Source organism: Bombus bifarius, unplaced genomic scaffold (assembly GCF_011952205.1).
Source record: "Bombus bifarius isolate JDL3187 unplaced genomic scaffold, Bbif_JDL3187 scf7180000007996, whole genome shotgun sequence".
Lineage (NCBI taxonomy): Eukaryota > Metazoa > Arthropoda > Insecta > Hymenoptera > Apidae > Bombus > Bombus bifarius.
Genome location: NW_022884376.1, coordinates 4,212,993 through 4,239,768, shown reverse-complemented (window position 1 = coordinate 4,239,768; position 26,776 = coordinate 4,212,993). Strand labels below are relative to the sequence as shown.

The 26,776-nt window shown below is 36.2% G+C and overlaps 2 protein-coding genes and 1 long non-coding RNA gene across 19 annotated transcripts; 2 read left to right on the top strand and 1 right to left on the bottom strand.

The window, feature by feature from the left end:
• The first annotated feature begins 2 nt into the window (after window positions 1-2).
• Window positions 3-26,776, top strand: LOC117206152 (protein retinal degeneration B). 17 transcript variants are annotated; one of them, XR_004487345.1, is made up of 23 exons: window positions 12,169-12,437; window positions 14,826-15,010; window positions 15,164-15,500; window positions 15,594-15,730; window positions 15,822-15,939; window positions 16,040-16,415; window positions 16,512-16,681; window positions 17,006-17,035; window positions 17,617-17,721; window positions 17,799-17,984; window positions 18,078-18,240; window positions 18,344-18,733; window positions 18,821-19,101; window positions 19,172-19,324; window positions 19,402-19,664; window positions 19,727-19,835; window positions 19,920-20,076; window positions 20,147-20,296; window positions 20,375-20,555; window positions 20,637-20,911; window positions 21,000-21,342; window positions 21,923-22,139; window positions 23,904-24,158. XR_004487345.1 is itself a non-coding variant. In XM_033445231.1 (22 exons), exons 3-22 carry the CDS (start codon window positions 14,933-14,935, stop codon window positions 24,043-24,045), a joined length of 3,801 nt encoding a protein of 1,266 aa, XP_033301122.1. In that variant the 5' UTR covers window positions 12,518-12,831; window positions 13,035-13,294; window positions 14,826-14,932. The 17 variants fall into 17 exon arrangements, 14 of the variants coding, with proteins under 14 accessions (XP_033301123.1, XP_033301129.1, XP_033301128.1 ...); XR_004487343.1 differs by lacking the exon at window positions 21,000-21,342; XR_004487344.1 differs by lacking the exon at window positions 21,000-21,342 and having other exon boundaries at window positions 23,913-24,048.
• LOC117206166 lies at window positions 5,338-9,303 on the top strand. The gene is made up of 4 exons (XM_033445270.1): window positions 5,338-6,875; window positions 7,495-8,034; window positions 8,465-8,619; window positions 9,050-9,303. Exons 1-4 carry the CDS (start codon window positions 6,632-6,634, stop codon window positions 9,182-9,184), a joined length of 1,074 nt encoding a protein of 357 aa, XP_033301161.1. The 5' UTR covers window positions 5,338-6,631; the 3' UTR covers window positions 9,185-9,303.
• Window positions 7,930-10,102, bottom strand: LOC117206177. Its single transcript, XR_004487346.1, has 5 exons — window positions 9,688-10,102; window positions 9,321-9,503; window positions 8,765-9,143; window positions 8,352-8,623; window positions 7,930-8,050 (listed from the first exon to the last, which is right to left on the bottom strand). It is a non-coding gene; the product is annotated as an uncharacterized LOC117206177 (long non-coding RNA).

Sequence of the window (26,776 nt, the reverse complement as noted above, 5' to 3'; positions counted from 1 at the left end):
ACCAGACAAAAACGATAGACACCTCGCAATGGGATAATCGCGGTAGTTGCCTATGATTGCTCTCATTTGTATGTGTGCATATATGAATACTATTGTATAAGTGAACCGAGGAAACAAGAGGACTGGTTGAAATCTCTCGGTGAATTGGTATGTATGTACAGTGCATGCTACACGCGATACACCGTAACCATGATCGATTAGTTTTTCAAAGAATTTAACTGTCAGATCTATTGTCAACTACGTATTTTCGCTTATACAAAAACGCTGTTGGCGATGCAACAATTATCTATACGATGTATCAAACACTATGATTTCACATAACAATGAGAAGTAGATTGTACTTTATCAGTAGTAAAATCGTGTCGTTACGACAGTTTTGTAAGGAAATGCAAATGTGTTAGGCGTGAACCAACTGTTTGTTAGTTGCATTGTTTATAATATACACTATCTTGTTTTATTTTAAAGAATAGTTTCCCAATTTTAACAAATACTGATTCTTATTTAGTTATTTATTGCATGTTTCGGGGAGAATGTAATTGAAATGGGACTATACAAAGTCACTTTCATAAGCGTGCTCTGAAACCTATTCGAACAGTGATCTTTCTTAAATTTAGCGCTATTCATCAATAACAGGCTAATAGGATGCTTCGATCGATAATTATATTAATTAGTGCAAATTAAATAAAATTAATTATAACTTTTATGACGGGGATACATTTGCAAGATATTATTATCATAGTAAACATATTGTAAGATTTGTAAACATATTTTAATCTCTAAAAATAATCTCTATTAAAGGGTGCAATAGGATTTATATATATTTTATTTCTATCTGCTATATGCCATATCGTATAAGTATATAAATTTCTAAATTTCTAAAGGGTTAGAAAGCACCGCTACGTCATTGAAATTGTATCAGACGTTTTCCATCCTCGTTTATGTGACGTAACTAGTGACGTCAACAAATTGGGAGATCGATCGAATTCAAACTTACTCTTTCAGAAACATTTAAAACATATGAATTTTCTAGCAGTTTAATTAATGATGTAGAGTGCAGAATGGTTTCTATACCTATACGTGCAATAATATTTCGACAGTTAAAAATTTTAAATTAAAAATTTCAGATTCTTTTTGTAAGAATTTTGTGTATTTCATTCTTTTTGGCCATTCGAGTAGCTACGTTTCATTTCTCATTCAAGAATTAATTGCGAATGTTACACATTACGTGTTCATATTAACATCGCATCAGTGTAGCACATCATTCCTAATTATCGTAGATTGTAATTAGCGACGTGGACACGTGGTTTGCGGCGGTGGCATTCATTTACACCGGAAAAGCGAAATTAATTACGTTGGTCAACATACGAATTCCTAGAGGTATTAAGATCGTTGGTATTTTTGTGAATTGTTATCATTCTACTCATTTCTCAGACAATCTTTTATTAATCGCTAATATAAATCACAAAGGATATATCTTAACAAACACGAAGATGCTACCCCATTGGGGGTAGCCACCCACATGATAATCAAACAGATAAAAAATTCTACCAAATGTCCAAATTGGACAAATTGTAAATGTGAAATTTTAAATAAAAAAAAAAAAAAAACTAATATAATAATCAACAACTTCCATAACATTTACAAATCTATTCCAATACATCTCCACTCCTATTCTACTATCTTACTTCTTTATAATTCCACATGTAATCTTTATTTCATATAAGAACCCTCATAAAACGCTAATGCATGTTTAATATGCGTTAATTCGATTCGTTCTCACAGGTAATCGTTCTCATTAATTTCATATGAAGTGCATCACGCAAAGATAGTCGGTAAATGCACCTCAATGTCAGCATAATACACTTGACTGATAATGAACCGTGAAGGGAAGTTAATGGAAAACAGTCTCACGCTATGGCACATAACAAGGATAATGTAATCCTCTTACGGAATTTCTGACTAGAAGCTGATGTGTTTGGGGAGTACGATGAACCCTTATGGTTTTTATACTCACGTCGAAGAAAGAAATTTATGCCTGAAAATAATTACTCGATATTACTGGCTCGTCTCGATGCAGAAGGGAATAGGGTGGTTAATCACATTCCAACGAAGATCCGAGCAATTGTCTGTGGACCGTGGTTGACTATATCGTTACGCCTGCCCTCTCGTCTCTCGTTATATTGAAATTGAATTGTTTCAGTTTCCAAGCAACCTTTTAGAATTACCCCTTAGAGGAGATTCTGTTTCCTCCTCCTGCGCATTAATCGCAAATGGAAACGAATTGGCAGGGTTCACCTCGTGGTTGACATTTGGTAAATGCAGTCTAGCGTTTTTACGCTGTACAGGTGCAATTTACCCAACAATCTAAGTTGCTGCATTAATTAAACTCTTCAAGATTTGGCCTTTTGTATACATCGATTAGATTTTAGAGACTAAACTGTTACTTTGATGTGTCGTCGTGGAAATAATCGAACGGTCATGAGTATATTGTTGGTACGTACCTTCTTTTATATAGATATTTGCATTTGCTGTTTTATCTGTATTTGTTATGAGGCCTTTAAGTAGATTTTATCGCCCAAGAAGTATTTCATAAAGTCTACCTTAATATTCATCTTCGCATTCTGCTGATATTAAAAAATTTTATGGACGTCTACGGTGGTACTATCGTATCGTGATAAAATACCAAGTTATAAATGGCAAGAATTCTTCAGTTGGATTGTTCATAGGACTGCATTGTTCAAGTAAATGAATTTGTTCGTCTAATTTAACAACAATATGATAAAGAGAAGAGAGTATGCTTAATCGTGCCTTTCGATAGACTAGATACTGCTCAGTCAGACAATATAAAGTTTCAAGTTAATTACCTTGTATTAAACTAAATCTAATTTCCTGGACATTTTTTCTCGACTAGTCAGACAACTATAATCGTGAAGCACGGCGCAGCATATGACACGTCCATTACTTTCCAAGAAAAAATAAGGTCAAAGGAGGTTCCATTATTATTCTCAAGCGCGAAAGTCGCGCCGTAGTCTCACAATTGCGGTCGTATCAGGAACCGGATCAAATCTCATTTACAATCTATGTAAACATCATGGTGTATCGTCTTCAATTAAAACTGGGCGTTGCATCGATGACACTCGAAATAATTCCATGATCATCCCCGGTGTTCATCGTCCAATTACGTATAAGTTGGAACGTTCATTAAAAAGGAGTAGAGAAAAGGAGAAAAAGGAGCAGCAAAAAAGAATTTTATCGACCTAGTTTCGCTTTCGTCTCGGTTTACTTTCATTATGCCCTTCACTGCAAATCGAAAGGATTTCCGCGTAACTTTCCAATTACGATTCGCTGAATGAAAAAAATGCTCGGCCGTTCGTGTTTCCTAACGCGCAATACGCTTTAATTATCTCCTTTCTCTCTCTTCCTTGTAAGCATTTTAACCACCTTCTTCGCCTCACCATGTACACACACCTTTACACGACCGGATGTCGGGCTGACGAAAAGCGGGCTGTACCTAGGCCAGGAGGGTGGAAATACTTCGACCCGTCCTCTTGAAAATGTCAAAGGTTGCCGCGCAAGGCGCATCGACGTATCCCTGTTTTCCAGGAGCTAGCAGTCGAACGCGATTCTATTGTTCCTGCTCTATCGTCGAACAGTAATTATCATCATTTCCATTTTGCGCCATTTCATGATTGCACTCCTTTGAACACGCTAGACGAAATATATATGTATATCTACAGATCTATGTCTCGAAGATCGAAGACGTAAACGTATAATTTGTTTCAAAAGAAATAGATTCAACATACAACCATTATATTATTAGTGGTACAAAGGTAGTACGATAGCAATAGTACAAAAACTTCAAATGTATTAATGAGAATGGAAATTATTATAGATAAGAATTATTTTTTTTAGATAGATAAGAATTTTTAGATGAAATGTAACGTAATTAATGAAATTTTTTTAACTGATTTTGTTCACATGATCATAATTAAGATTTTGGGTTAATCGATTTTTGGAATAGAAGAAGAGTCATTTTAGTTCGCTTTATCGACCGCACTTCCGATCTCAATTTTCTTCGTAATTTCACTCCTCGCATTTTCGTTTATTTTCACTGGAATTATTTCTGCCACGAAAACACTGTTCCAGTTTGTTTCTTATGCATACCTGGTACAGTTACCGAAATAATTTCATAAATATTTGGAGTTTATCTTCGAATTCTTATACAAAATCTTATTAAAATGACGACAATAACTAAAAATAATGTTCTTTCTTTTCGAAGTAGCTGATTCCAAAGGGAGAGCCGAACATCGCAGCGATATCGTCGTGTAATATTGATTGCGACAAAGTCCTTGTCGGAAGATTAATTATTTCATTTTCATTTAACTTCGCGACGAGCAATTGAATTTTCCCCAGGCAAATCTTTTACTGAAAATTACCACCGACTCTGCATTTCCAATGTACAGATAATGAAAACGCAAAGTTACGTTGCTCCATTCGTTTTTCGTATCATCAACGGATTAATTATAATAATCCACGATTCTCTTAATTATTTCCTCTCCCGTGGTTTTACGACGGTAGCGTAAATATCCTCCTACCCATCGCAATGATATTTTCTTCTTTAAACTATCGTACTTCCAGTTTACAACTCGGTGTCGTAAAAATTTTAGAGGCTGCGTTGGAAATTATTCGGTTAATGTCAAAGGTTCGAAGTTCCATCAAGAAGTTGGAACGTTTCTGCGAAGCTTTCCGTGAAAACGGATTTATTGAAAGAAATAGATCTCGGGAGTCCTTCGTGCGTTCGACATTAAATTATTGTTATCTGTTCTTCTGTGTCACCGCTCCCTTGCATTCTATTTTCAACTTTCGACACTCGCCACACCACGATAATATTTCAAATCCTTACTAAAATTCAGCGAAAATGTTTTTCGTTTCGTTTTCCTTTTGTTTGCGAGATTAAAACGTCGGAGATTAATGTCAGAGCGTATCCGGTAATTGTTGTTTCATTTTAATGGAGAAAGTTCGGGAAATTTATTGCGTATGAAAATCTCGAGCGTGTTTCTTATTGAGATTCACACAGAAAGAAAAACTAATTACAAAATAATGTTGCGGATATTGTAACGCTAGCATAAACCATGATATATGGACCACTACGTATTTATCGCTTTCTACTGACCCCAGACATTCTGGCGCTTCAATAAACTACATTTCGAGTGCTGATTCATTTATTCTACTGCGCATTTATCCATACGAGGTGTCTTACTTTTATTAATGTAATTAAGAGGAGATATTTCTCGAACATACGTTGATTTGTCATAATAATAATTCACGACAATAATATTTGGACATTCGCTATAAAAAATCTTTATGAATATATTGCCTGTATTATAGAAAGCTTTCGAAGAATGAAACACGGTTATCATAACTATAGTGATAAAATCTGAAACTAATCTGCAAATGTACGTAAAAATTACGAGAGATTTTTTGCGAGTGTACGTTTAAAAAAAACTAGTACATAGTATAAAATGATTGTTTTAAACATATAATTAATTAGTGATTGCAACGAATATTGAGACTTATATTTGCAATAGGCATGTTCTATCGTCTTCGTACATTTTCGAATTTGTTTCAAACTTTTGATCGTGACAGTCGCATTATGTGGCATGTCCTGGAAAATCTTTCGCATAATACGATTCAGAAAATGTTTCCATGTATTTTCAAATACTTTCGTAAGCCACTGTATTTCGAAGCAATCAAAGACAGACTATAAGAGTACAAGAAATATCATTATGAAACAGTATTATTTGAACGTTTATATTTGATAAACAGAAACATTTATGTAAAACCGCATTATTTGCCCGATGATGTTACACAGTTTAAAACTGCACGTCTGTCGATGAAAAATATCGCGCTTTTAAATAAGATATTGTTTGCAATACGACTCGATATGTAAAATGTTTGTACATGTCGCACGTACCTGATTGGAACGTGCGTGTTGATCGGCGATGTTGTGCCGTGAATTTCCACGAAACAGAGATTGAAACTTCACAGTGAGTACAGAGAGAAGAGCGGAAGGACTGCTATAAATACGGTCGATTTGCAAACGTCACAGGAGTTGTATACTCGCATGCCGGATGTGCGATGTTTGTCATGAAACGAAGATAAGCACCGAGGATATACCTGTTCTATTCCATTCTAGAAAAGGAAATGCTTGATCTAGATACTGTGAGAACTACCTCGCTTATTAACTTAAGAGACGTAATACAAAAAATCATGTCAATGATCTTCGTTCAGTATTTACCTTGTACTTCAAAATATCTTCTAATATCGAATAGAAATTCGTACAAGAAGAAAATTCCTACGAAGCCTTCCAACTAATTGAAGGAACTTGTCATAGATATATCAGATGTATCGAATTCTTTAAATACTGACACACGTGAAAATACGCTCGAAGGAACAAAGGAGGATAAGTTCATATGACAAAAGAGTCCGTATATGCAATTGAGACTAAAAAGTTACGTTTTCGTATGGCCAGGCATACGCATTTTTTCTCCTGAAAAATGTGTCCAAATCGTGATCTTCTATCCAAAAAGCACGGATAGATCATAAAACAGCAATAAGGCACGATATCGCGATGTTCTCACTTTTGCGTAGGTTAAAGATCCTGTCATTGGTGTCTGTCAACGGAACAACGCGTTCCACGTTAATCAAATCGGATATTGGAATGGTATTTTCAACGAGCGTAAATGTAACCGGTTTCTTGGACGAGAAAAAAAGAAATTGGAGCACAGGGTATCGTTGGCACAGCAGTAAAGGTTGGCTCAATGATATTTCAAGATACGAATCGTCGAATGGAAAATTGCTCGCGATAAATGGAGGTATAAAATTCTCTTTTTTTTCGCGAGATATAAGCGACTCGTTATTAGAGAGACATTACAATAGAACGATCGTGCTATCGACATGGCAACGATACATGAGATTTAATTTCCTTTTAAAGATTCTAATAAAAGGGTCTCTGGGCGTATTTCGTTTGAACTTTGTCATTATCGGTTTGTAACGTGTGAGATGCCTGTTGGCAAATGGTCTTGTCTAAAGCTGCGGCGGTATTCCGTGCAACAACTACTATCCGTGTTCCATTCAAAGAACTAAGTGTTCTGTATGACAAAAAGGATTTCGTATAATTTCTGTCATGAAAATGCAACATGTTCACCGTTTGAATAATTGTCTACGCAAGAAATTATCTCTTTCTCGAGGAAGTTACCAAAACTGTCTGTTTAAAATTCATACATAGCAAGACTGCAAAAAGTTTTACGGTTCTGACCGTGTTGCAGGATCTCGCGTAATTCGTTAGCATAAATAGCAAGGTTTCTATTTTAACGTAACAGAAGTCGACTTTTTGTGTATTGCAACCGTTTTCGGAGATCGAAAATATTCACGGTTTTCGTATGAAAGGGAAGTCTTATAACTCCGACGTTCTCCAGTTAAAGTTCGTTTCAGAAAGAAACAGGTACACGAGCAGTCGTAAATATCGCTGTGAAATGAAGACGTACATCGAGAGAAGAGGTTTCTTGCTCGACAGTGGATCGTCGATCTTTTCGCAGTTCCCTTTGGCGCCAATCTACCACTCTTGGAAGTTCTCCAAGGAATTTTGTCCTTCGGCGGAATACCATAGTTCATCCATGCAGAAGTTGTCGAATTCGATGTTAAAGTTCCATTCTTTCACGGAAAATCCATCTTACCAGAAGTCTGCATGTAAAAATTTATGGAGATCGAGAGATCTATCCGAAGCAATATTTTGTTCCATGAGCTTTCGTAACTATTCCTCCTCCAAAGAACCTCCTTGCGATAAAACATTGAAATCGGATGATTGCGATGGGACAACAATCAAAGATGTTTCTAAGGATTGCTATTCAAAGTTTGACGAAGATACGCAAGAATGTCCAAAATCTTCGAGAAAATGTCAACTACCAGTTGAGGATGATTGCGAAGAGCACTCACCGTTCCCTTGTCCGGACGTAAAAGATTATTGTTCTACAGGTAAAGTTTTAAACTCCTAGAAACAAAATTTTCTACTTACAGTTAGAGGAAAGAGAGAAAAATGATTGAGAAATAGGAAATTGACTTTGAATTCGAAATATTTTCAAATTGACATTGTTTTATAAGTCAAAAAGATAAAGATACCGAGAAGAATGCGTCGTACTTTATCGTTTTTAATCAATTCCTAACTGTCATGTCATTCTTGAGCACAACAGCTTTTTTTTATCTATTCCACGATATACATATTGTGTAACACCTGTATTATGATGTTATCTTAAAGTATATACGTATATAAAAATTATTAAAAGTTGACTCACTTTAGCTAGCAGCTGAAGTTTCATCTTTGCTGTTCAGCGATGCGCGAAAAACTTTATCAGCTTCGTTGTATGTACGTTACTTAACAACATAACTTGTGGCTTTGCAAGTACAGTGGCCTATGAAGAGAAACTTTTGCAACTGGTGACTGTCATCGGTGCGATCGTGTTAATAGGTATATCGTGTTACGTTTACACCAAGGTGGAAGAATCGGATAAACAATCGAGGCCTGTGTTCATTGATGTTCCTTATATGAGGCGAATAAATAAGGTACCTGTTTTTTTACATATGAATTTTATGCCTTTTTCACGATTGTCATATTCTTTTAAATAACGAATTGAGAAACTTTAACTTTAAGTTAAATATCATACAAATTCGATCTTAATATCTTTATTAATCGATAATGCACGCGTACTTTTGCGTAACATCTAAGCTTTATACTGATTCTTCGGTCTAACAAAGCTCTCTGCTTCGTACATCTCTGGAAGGTAATCCATTTGTGCGGTATTCTCCGTAATCGATTAATGAAGTCTTACGAATCGTTTGCCTTCACCACGGAAATTTGATACTTTTCCCTTCATTATCTTTTCTTCTTTCTTGCCTCGGGGATTTGATAATTTTACATCGTGACCGATTTCACAAGCTGAGACCTTTCAAGCCTTATCCCTGTAAGTGACTTATAAATATTTCCCTTCTATAGCCTTTTCCATGGGGCGACGGGGAACACACCTTGTTCCATAATCCCGTGAGAAATCCAATATCTCCGCATGGTTACGAGGTAGAAGATCCAAACGCTGTGACGCCAAGCCAAACCGCAGGGTTAAGGAAACGATAAACGAAGAAGGATGAAAATAAGATTGTCTCATTCTCGCGTTGAGAATATTTAAATATTCCGTAATGCATTAGAAGGATTAAGAAAAGCCTTGAAAATCACATTACAATTTTTCAAATGAGTCATATATGTTTCATACATTTTCTATATGTTTCCTTTTAGAAGTTACTCGGTATGATATTCCAGACCGCAAGCGGCATTCAAGGGCCGGATGCGCTTTATCCGGTGAACCAATGAAAATAATGCAGCGATTATTACTGGCTGACTGAATTCGATCCTCGTAGCTTTGTTTCCCAGTTTAATATCATGTACCGCTGCCATTCTAAAAATTAAAGATATTATATTCCACAATAATTAAAACCTTCTGAAAATTTTATTTCGATCAATTGCATCGAGGATAATAGACTATTCTCTATAAACTTCTCAAGAGCAATAAAAAAAAAATCAAAAAAAATCCGAAACTCGATTGGACCTCTTCAGTGTGCTAAGGACATAACGTCACGTACTTGCTCGTTTTCTAACACCGCTTCTCGTCTCTTTAATGACGGTCTCCAGTAGAGTTGCAGATATTTGTACTGTATAAAACAGCCGCAAAGTCGCGTTACTTTCCTAGCCACCGAGTGGAACACGTGGATCTTCGGATGGAAGGTCAACGTTGGACGGACGAGTCTCTTTAAACACATTCTTCCCCTCCTTCCATTGCCCGGAGGAATCTTTTACTTACGTCACAGTATACATGTGCATATCATTCTAACAGATTCGTTCAACATGTTTTGACGTCACTCGGTGTGTATCCTGATCATCTGTGACTGGAACACGGATACAATGTACCGTGCTCCATTTATAATCTAACTTACAAAGAATAACGTTAAACTGGCAGAAACTTGAATGCTTCGTTTACTTACTTGGTGCCTAGTATTCTCTTCAAATAAACCGGAAATTTTAAAGGAAATATCTTCAGAAGAATTTAAATATATCTCCTAAGGAAAGCTCCAAATCTGTCACGTAAACTTTTAAATGAAAGAATAAAAGCGTCCTCTTTTAATTAGTGAATACGTGTGCCGACCAAGGAGAAGATTAAAATAGGTTGGAGGGGTCTTTAAAGTTTCATGGAAAAAACCAGAGGCCAGACTATCAAGGACGCGTCAAGGTCAATTTTGATTTGATCTTTTAGCAGAATTTTACTCAAAAGATCATGCATATTCATAACGAAATTCTTCGTTGTATCTAGATTCTTCGGATGAACTTTCAAAAGGCAGTTAAATAATATCGTCTTTATCCTGACTGGATCGCCTGATCCATTGAAACGTTTTAGACGTTGCGATGAACACCGATCTGAACAAATTTTTTCCCTCGGCATTTAAAACTTGCAGAAGAATTAAATCGTGCTTGCCTATTCATAAAACGTCTCTTACATGTATATCGCTCGCTGTACAAAAGAAATGGTTTTTACCGTCCATCGAGCGATCCGCCTCGCTTTTATGCCAGCCCACAGGGAAAACGCGTCACTAACCTTTCATAATCTCTATTCTTTTGACAGGCGAATTTTATTCTTTCCTTTTCATCTTTTGTGAATAGGCCGAATTCGTCGGCATAACGCGCGTTCACCCGATAACATTCGTTTTATTCGGCTAGTTCCCGGCTAATGTCAAAGGTCAGTTTCCTTCATCAGTCACGCTCAGGAACGGTCAACGGACGGCGCATCTCTAGTTAGTCTCCATGAATTTCAATGTAAATATGTATATAATATTTCTATTGCGTATTAAAACATATAACTTATTTGGCATATTGATGAAATCTCACATTAATTATCGTAAATTTTTAGATAGCGTAGACTACTCTAATCAACATTCTATGTTGATATTTAACCTTGTTCTGTTCTTCTTTGTCTGCTACTTTTTATTCTTTTTATCAGTGTACTTTATTCACGGACAAACTAATCTACTTCGATTAACTACAATTATCTGTTACTCGTTTACTTTTTAATATCTATAGATGATTATTATCGGCAATCTCTAATCAGCATTTACTTGTTATTTTTATATCCGCTCCCTGCCAGCAATGTTCTCCGTTAACGAGCTCCCTTTCTTCGCTCTATAAAAAGCGTAGTTCTCGGAAAAGGGCATTCGTAAGAGGTGTCGCGCAAGAATAAACAAGCCCTGTCTGGTTCACCTTTTCGGTGAATAGAGAGGGGCTTTTGACTTCAACTATTTACAGAGCGAAAGAAAAAAGAAAGATTCTTATCCCGACAAGTGGCACGTTTCTTCTCTGTGAGGATCGCCGTTGTACTACGTCGTTTCTGATGCTGGCAGGGGATCGGGGTATGGTGCCCCATGATTCGATCCTAGACGATACGCGTGCAATCCTGTCGACGAACTTATCGGTATCGCTTTCATGGGAGCCTGCTGGTGTTATGGCGCATCTGGTTTTGCGTTTCCTTGCTCGCTCGGGGGTCGATCAATAGGCTAGGGAGGTGGCGGAGGCGGCTAACGGCGGCTGTCCTGCCAGTGACGGATTCAGAAATTTGCATTTCAAATCAGCTATTATTAAAGGATAAGATATCGTTTAAAATCTTCTACCGATTGAATCGAACCATTTTTTGTATATCCTGTTTATCATCAATCTGAAAAAAAAGTGCCTCGATTGGTTCCATATCTTTCCATCTCTTCTTCTTGCATGTAAATGCAAAGACATTATTATTCTTTTTAGATACTTACTTTATTTTATTAAATCGTTACATAAGATTGTATAGGTATACATGTGTAGAATAAATAGGATATTAAATTGACAGTTACTTGAATAATTTTCAGGATGAATTATTAAGAAGTTGTACGTGGACTCAAGGAAAACTGGCTGGCACGCGCCTTTATTTTACAGCACTGCGTCCGGATCACCGGGTCACGGAGGCGGTAAAAGGCACTCTGATTGGCCGAGCTCGATTTCGCGGGTTCGAGAAGTCGCGCGTGCCATTGGGGCCCGCCAATCGGAGCGACCTCCTCTCCGTCAGTCAGTAGCCGCGCGTTGCCCATGTAACATCGTCACATTTTCGGCTCGCGTTTATCCTACACGATCCTTGGATAAATCCTCAATCTCCTTAATCTTTTTTCAGTGTATGTACTTAACGATTTTGCTGAAACAAATCTATCTACGTCCTGTATTCATCTCGTGAAATGTACGTCTTCTATGTTACTTGTTAGAAGAAACAAGTGCTCGTTTGCACGCGTGTATTATGTACTATGCCTCTCGTGTCTCTTAGGTGAGCTTCGTCTGGAATTTAAATTATGTGACAGTGAACTGTCCGGGCGAAAATGAATTCGTAAATATATATTTTATAAGGGAGGTGGATATACGTTTTATCTGGGTGGAATTTTAACGTTGAATAACAATAGTATCATTCGAGACAAGTATCTGCTTGATTAGCAGCGTTATCGACTCAGTCGGTTGCCGGTCTTCAGTCGATCAAGCTGTATCGTGTCGCGGATATCGCAGCTTTCCGCGATTTATCATCTGGTCCGGAAGGTGTGGCGCGAAAAGTATGTACCTACATACCGTGCACTAGTAAGAGCGAGCGAGTCCAGCGATATCGTTTCGTTTCGCTTACATATTTGCCCTATTTCCACGTTATTCAAGGTTAAGGAAACCTTTTGCCCGTAAGTACAGTAATGTCTCGTTAACTGACCAGAACTCTGTTTTATTAACTGACTGTCGCTATTCTCATTTACTTCAAGTATCCTTTCTCAAGCTATGAAATTTGTATGTGCATAGAAAAAGACTACCGTCTTCAGAATTTTTTGATATCTTACTTTCTATTTTTATATTCATTTTATATTCGGAGAAAATTGTTTCTTTGTAGTTAGACAAATTATCAACTTGGTTTCGACTTATGGTCTGTTAGCAAGGCACTTTACTGTACGTCGATGCAACATCGAATTTCATACGTGTTTACGCGCTCCCTCAAGCTGTTGAGTACTGTCAACTGTTAAGGATCTGTCAGCTGAGCCCGTTGAAAACGATTGGTCGTAACTGACAGGTTATCGTGTCCAATCATAGTCGCAAGATCGCGGGTATTACAACGAACTATCGAGAATGAAACTATTCTCAAACGATGCTAAGGTACCAATTACATTAGATTATTGTATTCCGAATGAGATATTAATCAAACGAAGTAACGCTCTGTGTTAGCGGTAAAATTAGAAATAAGTAGGTATTTATAATCCTATTATTGGCACTTTATCCGATATGCTTGCAACTTTAGAGATTCAACGCTGTATATTACGCTTTATTTTTCAAGTAAGAAATTCCACTCTTAGATCTATCACGTTTAATTTATGACTTGTGTTGTTTCAACGTTTGTATATAATTATGTAATGTATGAAATATAGATCACGACGAACCATCATTTCTTATCAGTACGATTTTCACAGAATGGTAGTATGATTTTTTCCCGCTATAAAGTTTAATTTAGGATACGTTTGAGTACTACGGTACAGGTGAGTATAAATAAACGTTTTACGCAACATTTTGTTTATTGTCCCTCCATTGTCTCAAGATATACGTACCTTTCCAGAGAATCAGAATTATTCGATAACGTACACTATTCATAAATCGTCTACAATTGCGTGTGAAACGTAACGTAAGCCATTCAAGTCAAAGATCACTATATTATATCTAATTTTTGTTCTATTTTACAAATAAACGCTGAATAAATTACTATAGTCCCTATACACTTCACCTTAGTGAAAAGTTACATCTACAATCGTTTTAACCAGTTAGCAGTTTTTTTACAAGTATACTAGTCATGAAGAAATGGTAATATTTTATGTTATTTAAAAAAAATAAAACAGTCATTTCATTACAACTTAATTCTACATTACAACAGCAACACATGCTCTGTGCTCGACGAGTATACTCGTCGTCGCTTACTTTTACGCGACATATTTTAGGTACACACTTTCCAAAGGGGTTGCAGTAGCTAACCATTTAAAGAGGTACAATCAGTATCGATATCGGTGACACATATTTATAACGTTCGGTGATTATTATTAATGTGTCAATCTCTATGCAGTTATGGAAAATTTGAAGGTGCAAAATAGTATATAGAATATAGTATTCAGTATAGTATTTCATAAGTAAGATAATTATCTACTCGGATCCCATATTTTAATTATATTTATAAAGATATGAATTTGCATAAATATCCGCGGTGTAATGATTATTAATCACTATTAAATACTCTGTGACCTAGAGCAGATTTGCGTGAAAACGCGGCGTGCAAACACAACGATTCAGCATTTGACGTGCTTCAATTATAGACCGAGAGAAACAAGCAGTCGATGTTCGCGAAGGTCTCTATTTCTAATGTTCCACTGAATATACGATTGAATTTACGCGTTTCACTTATGTTGCTGGTTTTTCGGCCAGGTATAACTGATAGATCGATGACGATAGATAAAAAGAACCGTTTACGCTGATAAAAGTTGATCTGTTGGACCTGCTGGAAGGCGTATCGAGAAATATTGATCGCCGCTCTCAAGGGATATCTCGATTACGATGAACTTCTTTTTGCAACGTCCTGAGCGAAAATAGAACACAACGTTCGATATAACGCTTAACGTTTCTTTTCTTTATTTCTTTTATTTTTAAGATTTGCGCCGATGATATCATGAGGTTGAGAGATAAAGAGGAAGCAACAGCCTTCGAACGATCTCTGTTTTTCGTGAGAGTGGATCGTGGATAAACAAAAGCGGCAAGATGTTGATAAAAGAATATCGAATACCGCTGCCTCTCACCGTCGAGGAGTATAGAATTGCTCAGCTTTACATGATAGCGGTAATTTAACATTACATTGCAATATATTGCGTTACAATTAACCCTTCGTTACTCCTTATTTCCCATAACTCCTGTAGATTCCTATAGGGACTGGAGGCAATTAAAGAGTGAACAATAAACGTGAAGTTTATTTTTCCAATGTATTTCTTGTAGAAAAAATCTAGAGAAGAAAGTCAAGGAGCAGGCAGCGGTGTAGAGATTATAGAGAACGAGCCTTATAGCGATGGTCCAGGTGGAAACGGACAATATACCCATAAGATTTATCACGTGGGTAGTCATCTTCCAGAATGGTTCAAAAGTTTGCTGCCCAGATCCGCGTTGATCGCCAAAGAAGAAGCATGGAATGCTTACCCCTATACGAAGACCCGTTACACTTGCCCCTTCGTTGAGAAGTTTTCTATCGAAATAGAAACATACTATTTTCCCGACAATGGTTACCAAGAAAATGTCTTCAAGCTAAGTGGTAGCGATTTGAGAAATAGAATCGTAGGTATGTATTTATCTCTATGAAGTTTCAAGAAGGCAGGTCAAGTCATTTTCTATTAAGATATCGAGATCCATCGATTACATGATTAAATTTCAGACGTGATTGATATCGTAAAAGATCAATACACGGGTGATTACGTGAAAGACGAGGATCCTAAATTATACGTGTCCCAAAAGACCGGTCGAGGACCTCTCACGGAATCATGGCTAGAGGAATACTGGGCTGACGTAAAAGTACAGATCTATCTTCCCGTATCTGTTTCTTTTCACTAATTTTTGCTTAATGCGATCAATACTGATGCATTAAAACTGTCTTGTCGTTTAGGGGAAACAACAACCGACTCCATCCGGAAAGTCTTTAATGTGCGCGTACAAATTATGCCGTGTGGAGTTCCGATATTGGGGTGTGCAAACAAAATTAGAAAAGTTCATACACGATGTAGGTCAGTATCGTATATGAGCACAACCGTTCCCTGTTTGTTTCTTAATGTCCAACTTCTAAAATTCTATATACCGTGAGATGTGACGATGAAACGATTTCAGCCTTGAGAAAAACGATGGTTAGAGCTCACAGACAAGCCTGGGCCTGGCAAGACGAATGGAATGGTTTGACCATGGAAGATATTCGGAAAATTGAACGACAAACGCAATTGGCGTTACAGAAGAGAATGGCTAATGCAGAAGGCGATGGGGAAGCAACAAACGACAATCAAGACAGGGCTGTTTCAAACACGACAATGACTCCTCAAGAGTCGAACGTTGCTACGACATTGGCTGCCACGCTTGGGAGCATCGAGAAAAACGAAGATCCTCAAAGTCCCCCAAGTGCCAGAAAATCGACCGATATACCTAACACAGCTGGTAGTTCAGAGGGTGACGTTAGCCCCGAAGATTCACCGACCGAAGTACCCGACCTTAGGTAAAAATAGAAGTAAAATCAGGAAGTAGTTTATTTATATGTATAGCTTTCCTCCTTTCGTTTACGGTTTATTTAATGCGATGAAATTTGTTCCAGAAATGCTCCTACTGAAGAGAAAGCAGATGCTAAAAAGGGATGGAAGAAAAACAAGATGAGTTCGCCGTGTTCGAACAAAAGTTTCGATATGCAGATAGCGAATTGGCGCATGGAAAGTATCGTAAGAGAATCCGAATCTGGTAGCGAAGATGAGTTTTTTGACTGTCAAGGTAAAAGACCGACTTCTTTTCGTGCAGCATGTAAATAATCTTTCTAAAAATTTACATATTCGTAATACTATCATTTGGCTGATAACTAAACCATGAAACAGACGCTTTGGCGAATTTCTTTAGACACTGTTTTTGTATGCTTTCTTTTGTTAAAAACAGATTAGATAAACAAATAAGAAACTTGTTAAAAATAAATAGGAGTGTGTCTGGTAGAAATTCGCATTTTGCAAAGTAGAAAATACAGCATGATGATTGGTAATAACATTTTCTGTTTTTTTATATGTGTACCCTCTCTGTTCTTTTATGTCGCATTCCACACTGCAGCTGGGTTCATTATACCTATTATACGCGAAGGTAGGACACGTAGATAGTGTTGAATTCTTAGAACTACAGACATTCGAATATGTTTTTTCGCAAACGTAATAAATGATCGGATAAAAGATCGCAACATTGATACTAGTGTTGGTACTCTCGACATAAGTTCAGGAACATTGCGTAATTGCATTCATGCCTTTGTAGACCGAAACAAGATGTACTTGTTGCTTACGGAGATTTACACTTACAAGAAACTCTGACTAATTGCATAACATACAGATCGTCATACATAACATCGAGCATGGAGGTTCTCAAGAAGCAGTTTATCACAGCATGAAACAGCATGGCCATGTAGATTACAAAAATAAATGCTTTTTTATTGTTAAACTTTTTCAAATGTTAACAATAAATATCATTGTGAAATGATTGTATTAAATAAAATAAATAGTAATACCTTCATATTTCTAATATATTTCTACTACCGCTTTGTACCTTGTGACGCTTAATCCGAAAAAGGGAAACACTCCTGATTAATAATATTCTATTCCTGCCTTAACACGAGTCAGAGATGCTTAAAAAGGCACGATGCATAAGCAATGTTAAAATTTCTGATTATACAGAGGGCTTTGGAGATAGCACTTCATTATCTAAATGGAGTTCTTTGGATCTTCTAGCAGAAGAGGAGGACAATACGTTCACTTCGCCTACCATGGTAAACAAAGAAGGTAAGTAATGATTGATAATCTAAATGCTTGTCCTTTTCCTGGTTATTACTAAAATTTATTTCAATATTTATTTATAGACGACACGATATTTTCACCTTCCTACTTGCAACGTATGGCTAGTGAACGTAGCAGTAAAAGGTTACAAATCTCTACGTCAGCCAGCATCGATGCCTCGTATCCGGCTTCACCTCAACATTCGCCGACTCATCAACCATGCAAAACTACTGTCCTTCTTATTGTGATGCATGCTGGCAGTGTACTAGGTAAATGCCATAAATAATCGCTTAAATTCATCACTAATTCATAAAAGCGAACCACTAATTGTGAATCACTACTCACAAAAGAATATCTTTCAGATGCTAACGTTGACTTGACGGCGAAAAAATCGGACATTACAACTTTCAAAGGAGCCTTTGAGTCAGTCATGAGACAACACTATCCCAGTATGGTTGGACATGTGGCCATTAAGTTTGTTTCTTGCCCACCTATTTGTACCGAAGGTCTTGGTATTTTATCGAGGTAAAAGCGACGTGATTAGATTAGAAATTTACTTTTATCTATGCCTTATCACTATCTTTATCTCTCTGTAAAATCTCCATCTATTCGACACATGTTATTTCAGCCTAAGTCCTTATAGTTTTGATGTGTCACCCTCGTCTATGGATGCTCCTCAAGTGACACACGATACTATTCCTATCGGCGCTATACCTTTGCTCGCTAGTTCTACTCCTGAATATCAGGACACCGTATCACGAGTTATAGCTGGAGCAAACCAAGTTTATCACGACTTTATCAGAAGCGACGAGGGTCGAGGTTTCACGGGGCAAATTTGCCTTATTGGGGATTCAGTAGGAGCGATTTTAACATATGACGCTTTGTGTAGATCAGCTCACTCTAGACATAATAGCGAGAACAATATTTTGGATAATCAGGGCATTGAAAATAGCACGAATGCCGAAGATGGCAAACACCTGACTGCACCTTCTCCTAGAAGGAAATCTTCTAGTATAAGGTGAAGAATTATAGTTCGATTCGTATCCATATACATGTACATACGTATGTTGTGATATTGGGAAATTAACATATGTTATTTTTTTAGTGATACCCCCTCACATTGTAAATTGGATTTCGAGGTAGGAGAGTTTTTCATGTTTGGTAGTCCACTTGCTCTGGTATTGGCGTATAGAAAAATTTCCTCGGATAAAACTAGTAATATAAGAAGACCGTTGGTGAATCAGGTGTATAATTTATTCCATCCTACTGAACCTGTAGCCGCTAGATTAGAACCACTGATTTCTGCAAGGTTTTCTCTTCTTCCACCCGTGAACGTGGCTCGATATCAAAAGTATCCATTAGGAAACGGACAGCCTTATCATTTGTGTATGTATTATACGTCTTAGATGTAATTTTGTGTAGCTTATAATTATTACAAATCGTTTAATATTTTCAGTGGAAGCTATCCAGACGAATCCACAATTGTTTACGGATGGATTGAATATCCCAAATATGTCAATGTCCCATTTAAGACGGCTGTCCGATATATCGATTCATAGTACAATGTCTGGTGTGGTTGAAAATGTTCCTCTAAAAGTAGTATCTAATTGTAAGTAAAGAATTAATCATATTAACGATAATAAAGAATATTGATATATTACGCTTACTTGCGACAATTTGTTATAGTAACGCAAAAATGGTGGGGTACAAAGAGATTAGATTATGCTCTCTACTGCCCAGAGGGTTTAGCAAACTTTCCCACGAACTCTTTACCTCAAATTTTTCACGCTAGCTATTGGGAATCACTTGATGTTATCGCATTTATCCTGCGACAGTTAGGCAGATTTGATTTGTCATTACTCACAAACGAGGAGAAAGAATTATCTTGTTTCCGTCCAGGTCAACCTAGAGAAAAGTGGAATAAGAAACGTACTTCTGTTAAACTTAAGGTAATTTGAGATAACGAAGGAATTATTAATACGAATGTTTGATTTTTCATTTGCTGCTTCAGAATGTCGCTGCCAATCATAGAGCAAATGACGTAATTGTTAAAGAAGGAGCACCACAAATCCTGATTGCTAGATTTATGTACGGTCCAATTGATGTTATTGCTTTGACAGGTATGTCAAATATAATGTGCATACGTGCTAGTATTACATACATGTTTTTCAAGTGATTTCAACTAATATGATTAATCCTCACAGGCGAGAAAGTGGACATTCACATTATGAAAGATGCTCCAGCAGGAGAATGGACGCATTTATCAACTGAAGTAACTGATAAAAATGGTAGAATAACATATAAAATACCCGATGATAAAGCATTGGAACATGGACTTTACCCAGTTAAAATGATTGTTAGGTAATATTAGTCAACCATAATTTAAAAAATTTTATCAGAATATATCTAAAATATAATTTTTGGCTCTCAGGGGTGATCATACATCCGTAGACTTTTTCTTGGCTGTGATTCCACCAAAAACAGAGTGCGTGGTATTTAGTATAGATGGTTCGTTTACTGCGAGTATGTCCGTTAGCGGGAAAGATCCGAAAGTTAGAGCTGGAGCTGTTGATGTCGTCAGGTATATTTTAAGTCATACACATCTGCTTGTACGTCTAATTCTTGGCCCGATGGTTGATATGATTATGGTTCTGATTAGGCATTGGCAAGAACTGGGATATTTAATCATATATATTACTGCAAGACCTGATATGCAACAGCAGAAAGTCGTTTCCTGGTTGTCTCAACACAACTTCCCTCATGGTCTTGTGTCCTTTGCAGATGGTCTTTCGACAGATCCACTTGGTCATAAAGCTGCGTACTTACATAAACTCATACAGGTGATTAACTACTTGAAATCGATATTCGAATGATTCGATATTGTTCGCAACGATATTAAAACGATACTCTTTTCTATTCAGGAACACGGTGTAATAATTCATTACGCATACGGCAGTAGTAAGGATATCAGTGTTTACACCGCGATTAACCTTAAACAAAATCAAATATTCATCATTGGGAAAGTATCAAAGAAGTACCACTCCTTGGCAACGATACTTCATGATGGTTATGCTGCTCATTTGAGTATGCTACAGGCGCACGGAGGCTCGAGACCTGCTCAGGGTAATGCACGTATGGTGATCCCAAGAGGTCAGTTCGGTTTACCCGGACAAAATGCTTCTCTACGACGAAGAAGGTAAGCTATCTATTCCGTGATGGAAATAATTTGATGTGAATACTGTGTTCGATTGCTTACACTTCGCCGTGATGTGGGAATTTTTAAGGTAATAATTCTTACAACCCTTGCTATCCTCGACGTTCAGATGTTTTGGTTGCTGCAGAATGGTGGAAGTGTATAAATGTTGTCCCTTAGAGAGAAGAATGCAGAATGGGCGTAAGGCATTTCGGAGAATAATAAGAACTCTATCGTCTGTATATAGATAATGCTGTATTTTTATAGCTCTACATACTGTGATCAGTATGAAATTTTAAGCAAAGGTAGTTGTTTCAGAGGCGATCAATGACGCGTGCGATCTTCGTTTTTAAATCGCACCCATCAATGTTTACTAAAACCCCAATTTATATCGAGAGATTTCCCTATAAAACAATCGTAACTACGAAAACAAGGTACATACATAGAATAATCTTAATAGTCTTGATACGGCATAATCCATGAGAGTTTCAACAAACGATATAGACCAAAAAACAGTTTTAAAAGTTTCACTTTTGTTCATCATCAGTAATATTAGGAATTCATTAGTCTATATCGTATGTTTGCGTACAGGAATCATCATAAATACTCTGCTTTGCATATATGCGATTTGCTCTCAACTTAATTTCAGCACAAAAGATATTTTTCTAGTTCACATTAATAATTTAACCGTTTTTGCACTTCTGTACAGTACTTCGTCACTAATATCTATCACTTTTAACTTTCCTTTTACTTGTATTTCTTCTCCTTCTTGTATTATATTGGTCTTGAATTTGCAAAGGGAAAGATTATATCTTTTGATGAATTTTATTCCAACTTTAAATCACTAATAATGGTACTTTGTACCTATTGGAGCAACGAAAATTCTCGTTTCTTAATGTTGGAGCGACGGACAATTTGTCCCTATAACTTTTAATACATCTCCAAGATTTCTGTTTTAGCTGCTAGTTAAAAGGTTTGAACGGTGTCTAAAGCTTATCAGTTTCTTAATTACAGGTACCTGTTATGAAGATACGTTACGCGGCGTAGTTGATATCTCGTACTCTCGGCAAGAGCCGCTACCATTCTACGCTCAAACTTAATGTTTTATCTATCAACCATACACATGTCCAGAATTTGTGGTTAATCAACTATGAGTGTCTAGATGTACACAGAATTAAAAAGTTTTTTCGTTAACTCCTGAAAATGGTCTGATCTCACTTTAGCGACCAAGGTAAACTAGAGCCCCTTACCGCTTGAAATTTGTTAGGTGAATGTCTGTGTTACAATGAACATCAAGCTAGATCCACCACAGATGACGCACGAATTATAATATTAATTATGCAGATACTCTATATTTACAAAAATTTATATTTAATTTTAATCGCTAGTAAAATTACTTTCAAGTAATCCTTTATTTTTGTAGATTTCTTATCCACTATTTAAAATTTGGAAAATTCTTTTACAGTTAAACCATTTGTTTAACTTAGCGAATTATACGAATAATTTCGAATTAGGTCATTATCTTTGGTAGCATTTATATTTTTGATGCCATACTTCTAGAACGTATCGTGTGTTCCCATTTGCTGGTTGATCAGGCTATAATCTTGCTTGTACAAGAGATGAACAGCACGATTGAACATGTGATAGAACTAAAGCTCTGACACGATGCACGACTATTATATGTGAATGCCGTCTTAAAAAAATACCACAACTCACGGACATACGGTGTATTACTAAATAGAGAGTCACGCGTTTTACAAATGTTTCTTAAATATGCTTTATGACATGATATATTCAATTCTCATTTTTAGCTGTGTATTTAACCCTCGCAAATGGAGCGGATATGCAGAACCTGCAACGATTAATACCACTTTTTACGTGCTCGAAGCCAGTCGGTTCTAATCCTGCTAATCCCCTTAGAAGATTAAACTGAACTGATTCTTTCTACTTCATAATCTTTTTTGTTGTGCCATCTCTGTATTAAAGTAACTACCATTGTGGAATACTTATTCAAGGATATTTCTAACGACTTGTAATAATTTATTATATTACGATATATATGATTAACATTATAATGTTAATTAAATGTCAAACGGTGGTAATACACCGTTACAACTGATACAAAGAATCATGTCCACAATGGATGATGCGTTTAGACACGTGTATTTATTTGTTCATTTAAGGAATGAGCGATTAATCCACTATCTGCATCATTGTCATTGCAGACGGGATAGCTGTTCGTCCTCATCGTCATTCGATCACTCACTAATGCTTCTTGTTCATGGAACTGTTACATTTATATCACGCTTTCAGTATGAATATCTAAACACACCGCTAACTCTACTACGCTGCTAATCCATGTCCTCATCTGCTTCCATGATCGACGATCTTGACTAATCGGTGCAGTATGTTTTTTGCGATTATGCTGCGGTTCAAGAGATTTCTCACCATGACTTTTATATACGTACATTAGTTTTAGTCTCTTAGACGGTAGCGAATCCAGCTATACGTATAAATAGTAACGTTTAATAAGAACAGAAGAGAATATAATTATGTAGAATCGGTGAGAAGAATGTTAATAGAAACATCATATTATAGAACTTTAATTAACATCGTGACTTAACACGATTCGTTGAGGAACTTTTATAAGTAAAAAATAACTGTTGATTCTTTAGGCATGACTCATGAACCCTGCAACTTATAGCGAATTGAACTCGTTTGACGCTTATTCCATTTCTAACTTATGGTGTTTTTATCTCTCTTTAATATCGTAAGGTATTGAAGGAATCACGCTGATCAAAATAATTTTGCTGTTATGTACGTAAATTTTGTCTCTTTTTTGAAAAATTTTGCAATCTTTTATTCTCAAAATTTGATCAGTGTACCAAATAAACGCCTCAAATTAATTAACCCTAGGTATATTGCCTATATAGATCTTACATTTGTTTGACGACATTTTATCATGTACCATTTACTAATCAGTAACAAATGATAGCTCTTTTAGGTTGGCAAAGCGTGCAGTATCGCAACCAACTCCAGGTAAAGGGATATATCCATTGGAACGATCAACGAGCGTTGGGCCTTCAATTTCATCGCAGACTGCGTCAACCAGATCTACGGCACCAGAGAAACTCTGACGATTCGCACGCTGCCGGTCGTTCTTCGAAACCCGGCATTAGGTCTACATGTGTATATCTACATTTAACTGTCAAACTGTACGAGGATAGTTCGGAGAGGAAGTCCTCGTATATTTCGACCGACACGTGCTCAACAATCTAAAGAAGATAATTCTACTTTGTTACTCCGCCTTTTTATATCCTCTCTGTATACCTATTGTAAATTTTGAAAACGCTACTCGATACGATGAATCTATGTTGTATAAAGCGCGATACAAACTATATAGACTTCTCCACGTCCTGTACGAAGGAGGAACTTTCTAATCGAGAAAAAATATGGTTTGAAGGTACGAGGACTTTGTCTTTTTGTCCCTTTTAATCGTTATTGTATCATCTACCATTTTCAAACGCGATGCGATTGATCTTTTTACCGGTTTACTATTAGAATTTTTTTCTAGCAATCTTTCCATGCGAAACTGGCACCGGCATCTTCTGCAAAATGCGATCAAGCACGATCAAAATTTTTGATAACGTAGTTCGAAGAGACACGAATCGAGTCTAGTTCCTAAAAGAATGTAGATCCTCACTTCGGAGGAAAGTGGTTTCCTAGAGAAAAAAGCGCTGTCTTCTTTCAACGTTTCTTTCCACCGTTTTATTTTAAGCTGTTTCGCGAATTTTATTCGTTGGTCTTCGATCGAGTCTCAGAAATGTATCCGCGAATTATATGTATATACAATCATGTTTTACCTAGTTGAAACTAATATCATTGCTCTAATCGTAACTCGTAAGGTATAAAATGAAAAAAAAGCAGAAGACAGATCAAGATTGGTTGAAATTGTTACTTGAATCTTCTTCGTTGTTATCGGAAGAAAACTGACATTGATCGTATCTCTAACCGTTAGGAGTAAATTAGCTTGTAAGGTTACCCTGTTATTATAGAAACTCTAATCATTGCCAAGAGTTGCCAGATATAGTAATACACGCGTAATGTTGCGCCCAAGTTCCTTCGGTGCTATGTTATTTTCAACTATTCATATCGATTTGTAAGAACGGAAGGGAAGAAAATGCATTTAATATATTTTGCAATCGATTGCAAAATATATTAAAAAAGCAAACATGAAAAACATGAAAAAATAAAAAAAAACACAAACACGTTTTGTATGTTGTCTATCGAAAAGTATCGAGAGTACGAATAGAGTATGTCCTCCGATAAACGTTGGTACAAAGACACTTCCCTCTTAACTGCTATAGTTCCATATCGTTGTAGACAGCGATATATGTAAATACGTCAAAGTGTATATAAATAAGCATCGCTGTAAAATGTTCATGGATAAAAATGTTTAGGCTGTACGCAAATATTGATTTATCAAATAGTGCTACGTGCTTCGTCAACGAAAGTATCGTCCCCAGATAATAATAAAAGTATAATAGTTTCTTCGACGAGAATCACATAGCTCGATGACGAAGATCGTAGACGTCAGTTACCGAATATGTTCTCAAAGATTGTGCGCTTAAATATTTGTAATTAGATGATTAATTATCGTGTCCGGTTTCAGTCGAAAAATATTTAATTTTGTAATCGATAACTAGTCCAAGTATTACGTCGCTTGATCTACTGTTACAATTAATTAATACGATAGCTAATCTGCGTTGGAGGAAAAATCAGTGGATCGATACAAGCAATGATACTTAAAATGAAAGTGATACAAGTCGATTCGTTGAATCTCATATTAGATAATGAATCCTACTTTTTAAAAATTTTCTTTAAACGAATGGTTTGATATCTGACAAGATTAGATCAATAGAAGAATAATTAATGAGACTCTTTGTTGTGCCATCATTGTTCCTTGATTGTCTCAGTAATATTAGTATGTAATTGGTCGAAGATCTGCCATTGATCTATTCCTGACATTAATAAGAAATTCACGTATATTATTCAGTGCTCTATTCATCGCAACTGGAGAAAATCAATTAATATTTCAACCGAAGTATCGACTGTTTATATTATTGTAAAGAGATATGAATATAGTTCTGTATATGGATATACCGTATAGGTGTACAAGTGTACATCTGTAACAGAGTGATCGTGTATATGTATATATACGTATGTACATATAACTGTGTATATGTATATATAGGGTGTTTCAGAAATATATAACTTTCTGGATTGTCGACGAATTGTTAGAAGTTGTAACAGAAAGGTGTTATGAAGATAGATTTATTCTAGGTTCGTAGATCTCGATCGTTTTTTGCATTATTAGTTCAATACGGACAAAATTTTAGAGATTGTTTTACGAATGTTGAGAATGTTATTTATTTTCAGAAACAGAATATAAGTCGTGTCAGACTAACCTGTAAAGTTACTCGCGAAATACCCTTTATATGTATGTATACGATGCATAAATGTTTAAGATATACATAAATATATATATATATATATTCTTAAGCATAAGGATTGCGAAATGATATTTTACTTATATGGGTGAATTATTGTCACTGGTAACAAGAATTATATTTTTTTTAGCATAACTTAAATGACACATTGTAATAACTAATCGAGAGTCATTGTTTTATATTATGCGACCTTACTCTAATTGGAATAATTATTTCATATACTGTTGGCTCATGATTTTTTAAATTAATATCAATGGAAAATGACTTCAATTTCGGATAGAAAGCCTGGCTGGTAAAATTGTATTCCACTTTCGTCATTGGATATTACAATAAATTATCAATCATTGTCGTTTAAAAA

What these genes read in the sequence shown, in the direction of transcription:
- LOC117206152 (XM_033445228.1), top strand. Translation starts at nt 14,933, where the DNA reads ATGTTGATAAAAGAATATCGAATACCGCTGCCTCTCACCGTCGAGGAG. An exon ending in TACCATGGTAAACAAAGAAG is followed by an intron (nt 17,722 to 17,798) that starts GTAAGTAATGAT and finishes ATTTATTTATAG; the next exon opens with ACGACACGATATTTTCACCT. An exon ending in GGAGCTGTTGATGTCGTCAG is followed by an intron (nt 20,297 to 20,374) that starts GTATATTTTAAG and finishes GGTTCTGATTAG; the next exon opens with GCATTGGCAAGAACTGGGAT.
- LOC117206166 (XM_033445270.1), top strand. Translation starts at nt 6,632, where the DNA reads ATGTTCTCACTTTTGCGTAGGTTAAAGATCCTGTCATTGGTGTCTGTC. An exon ending in ATTGCTCGCGATAAATGGAG is followed by an intron (nt 6,876 to 7,494) that starts GTATAAAATTCT and finishes AGTTCGTTTCAG; the next exon opens with AAAGAAACAGGTACACGAGC. An exon ending in ATATGAGGCGAATAAATAAG is followed by an intron (nt 8,620 to 9,049) that starts GTACCTGTTTTT and finishes TCCCTTCTATAG; the next exon opens with CCTTTTCCATGGGGCGACGG.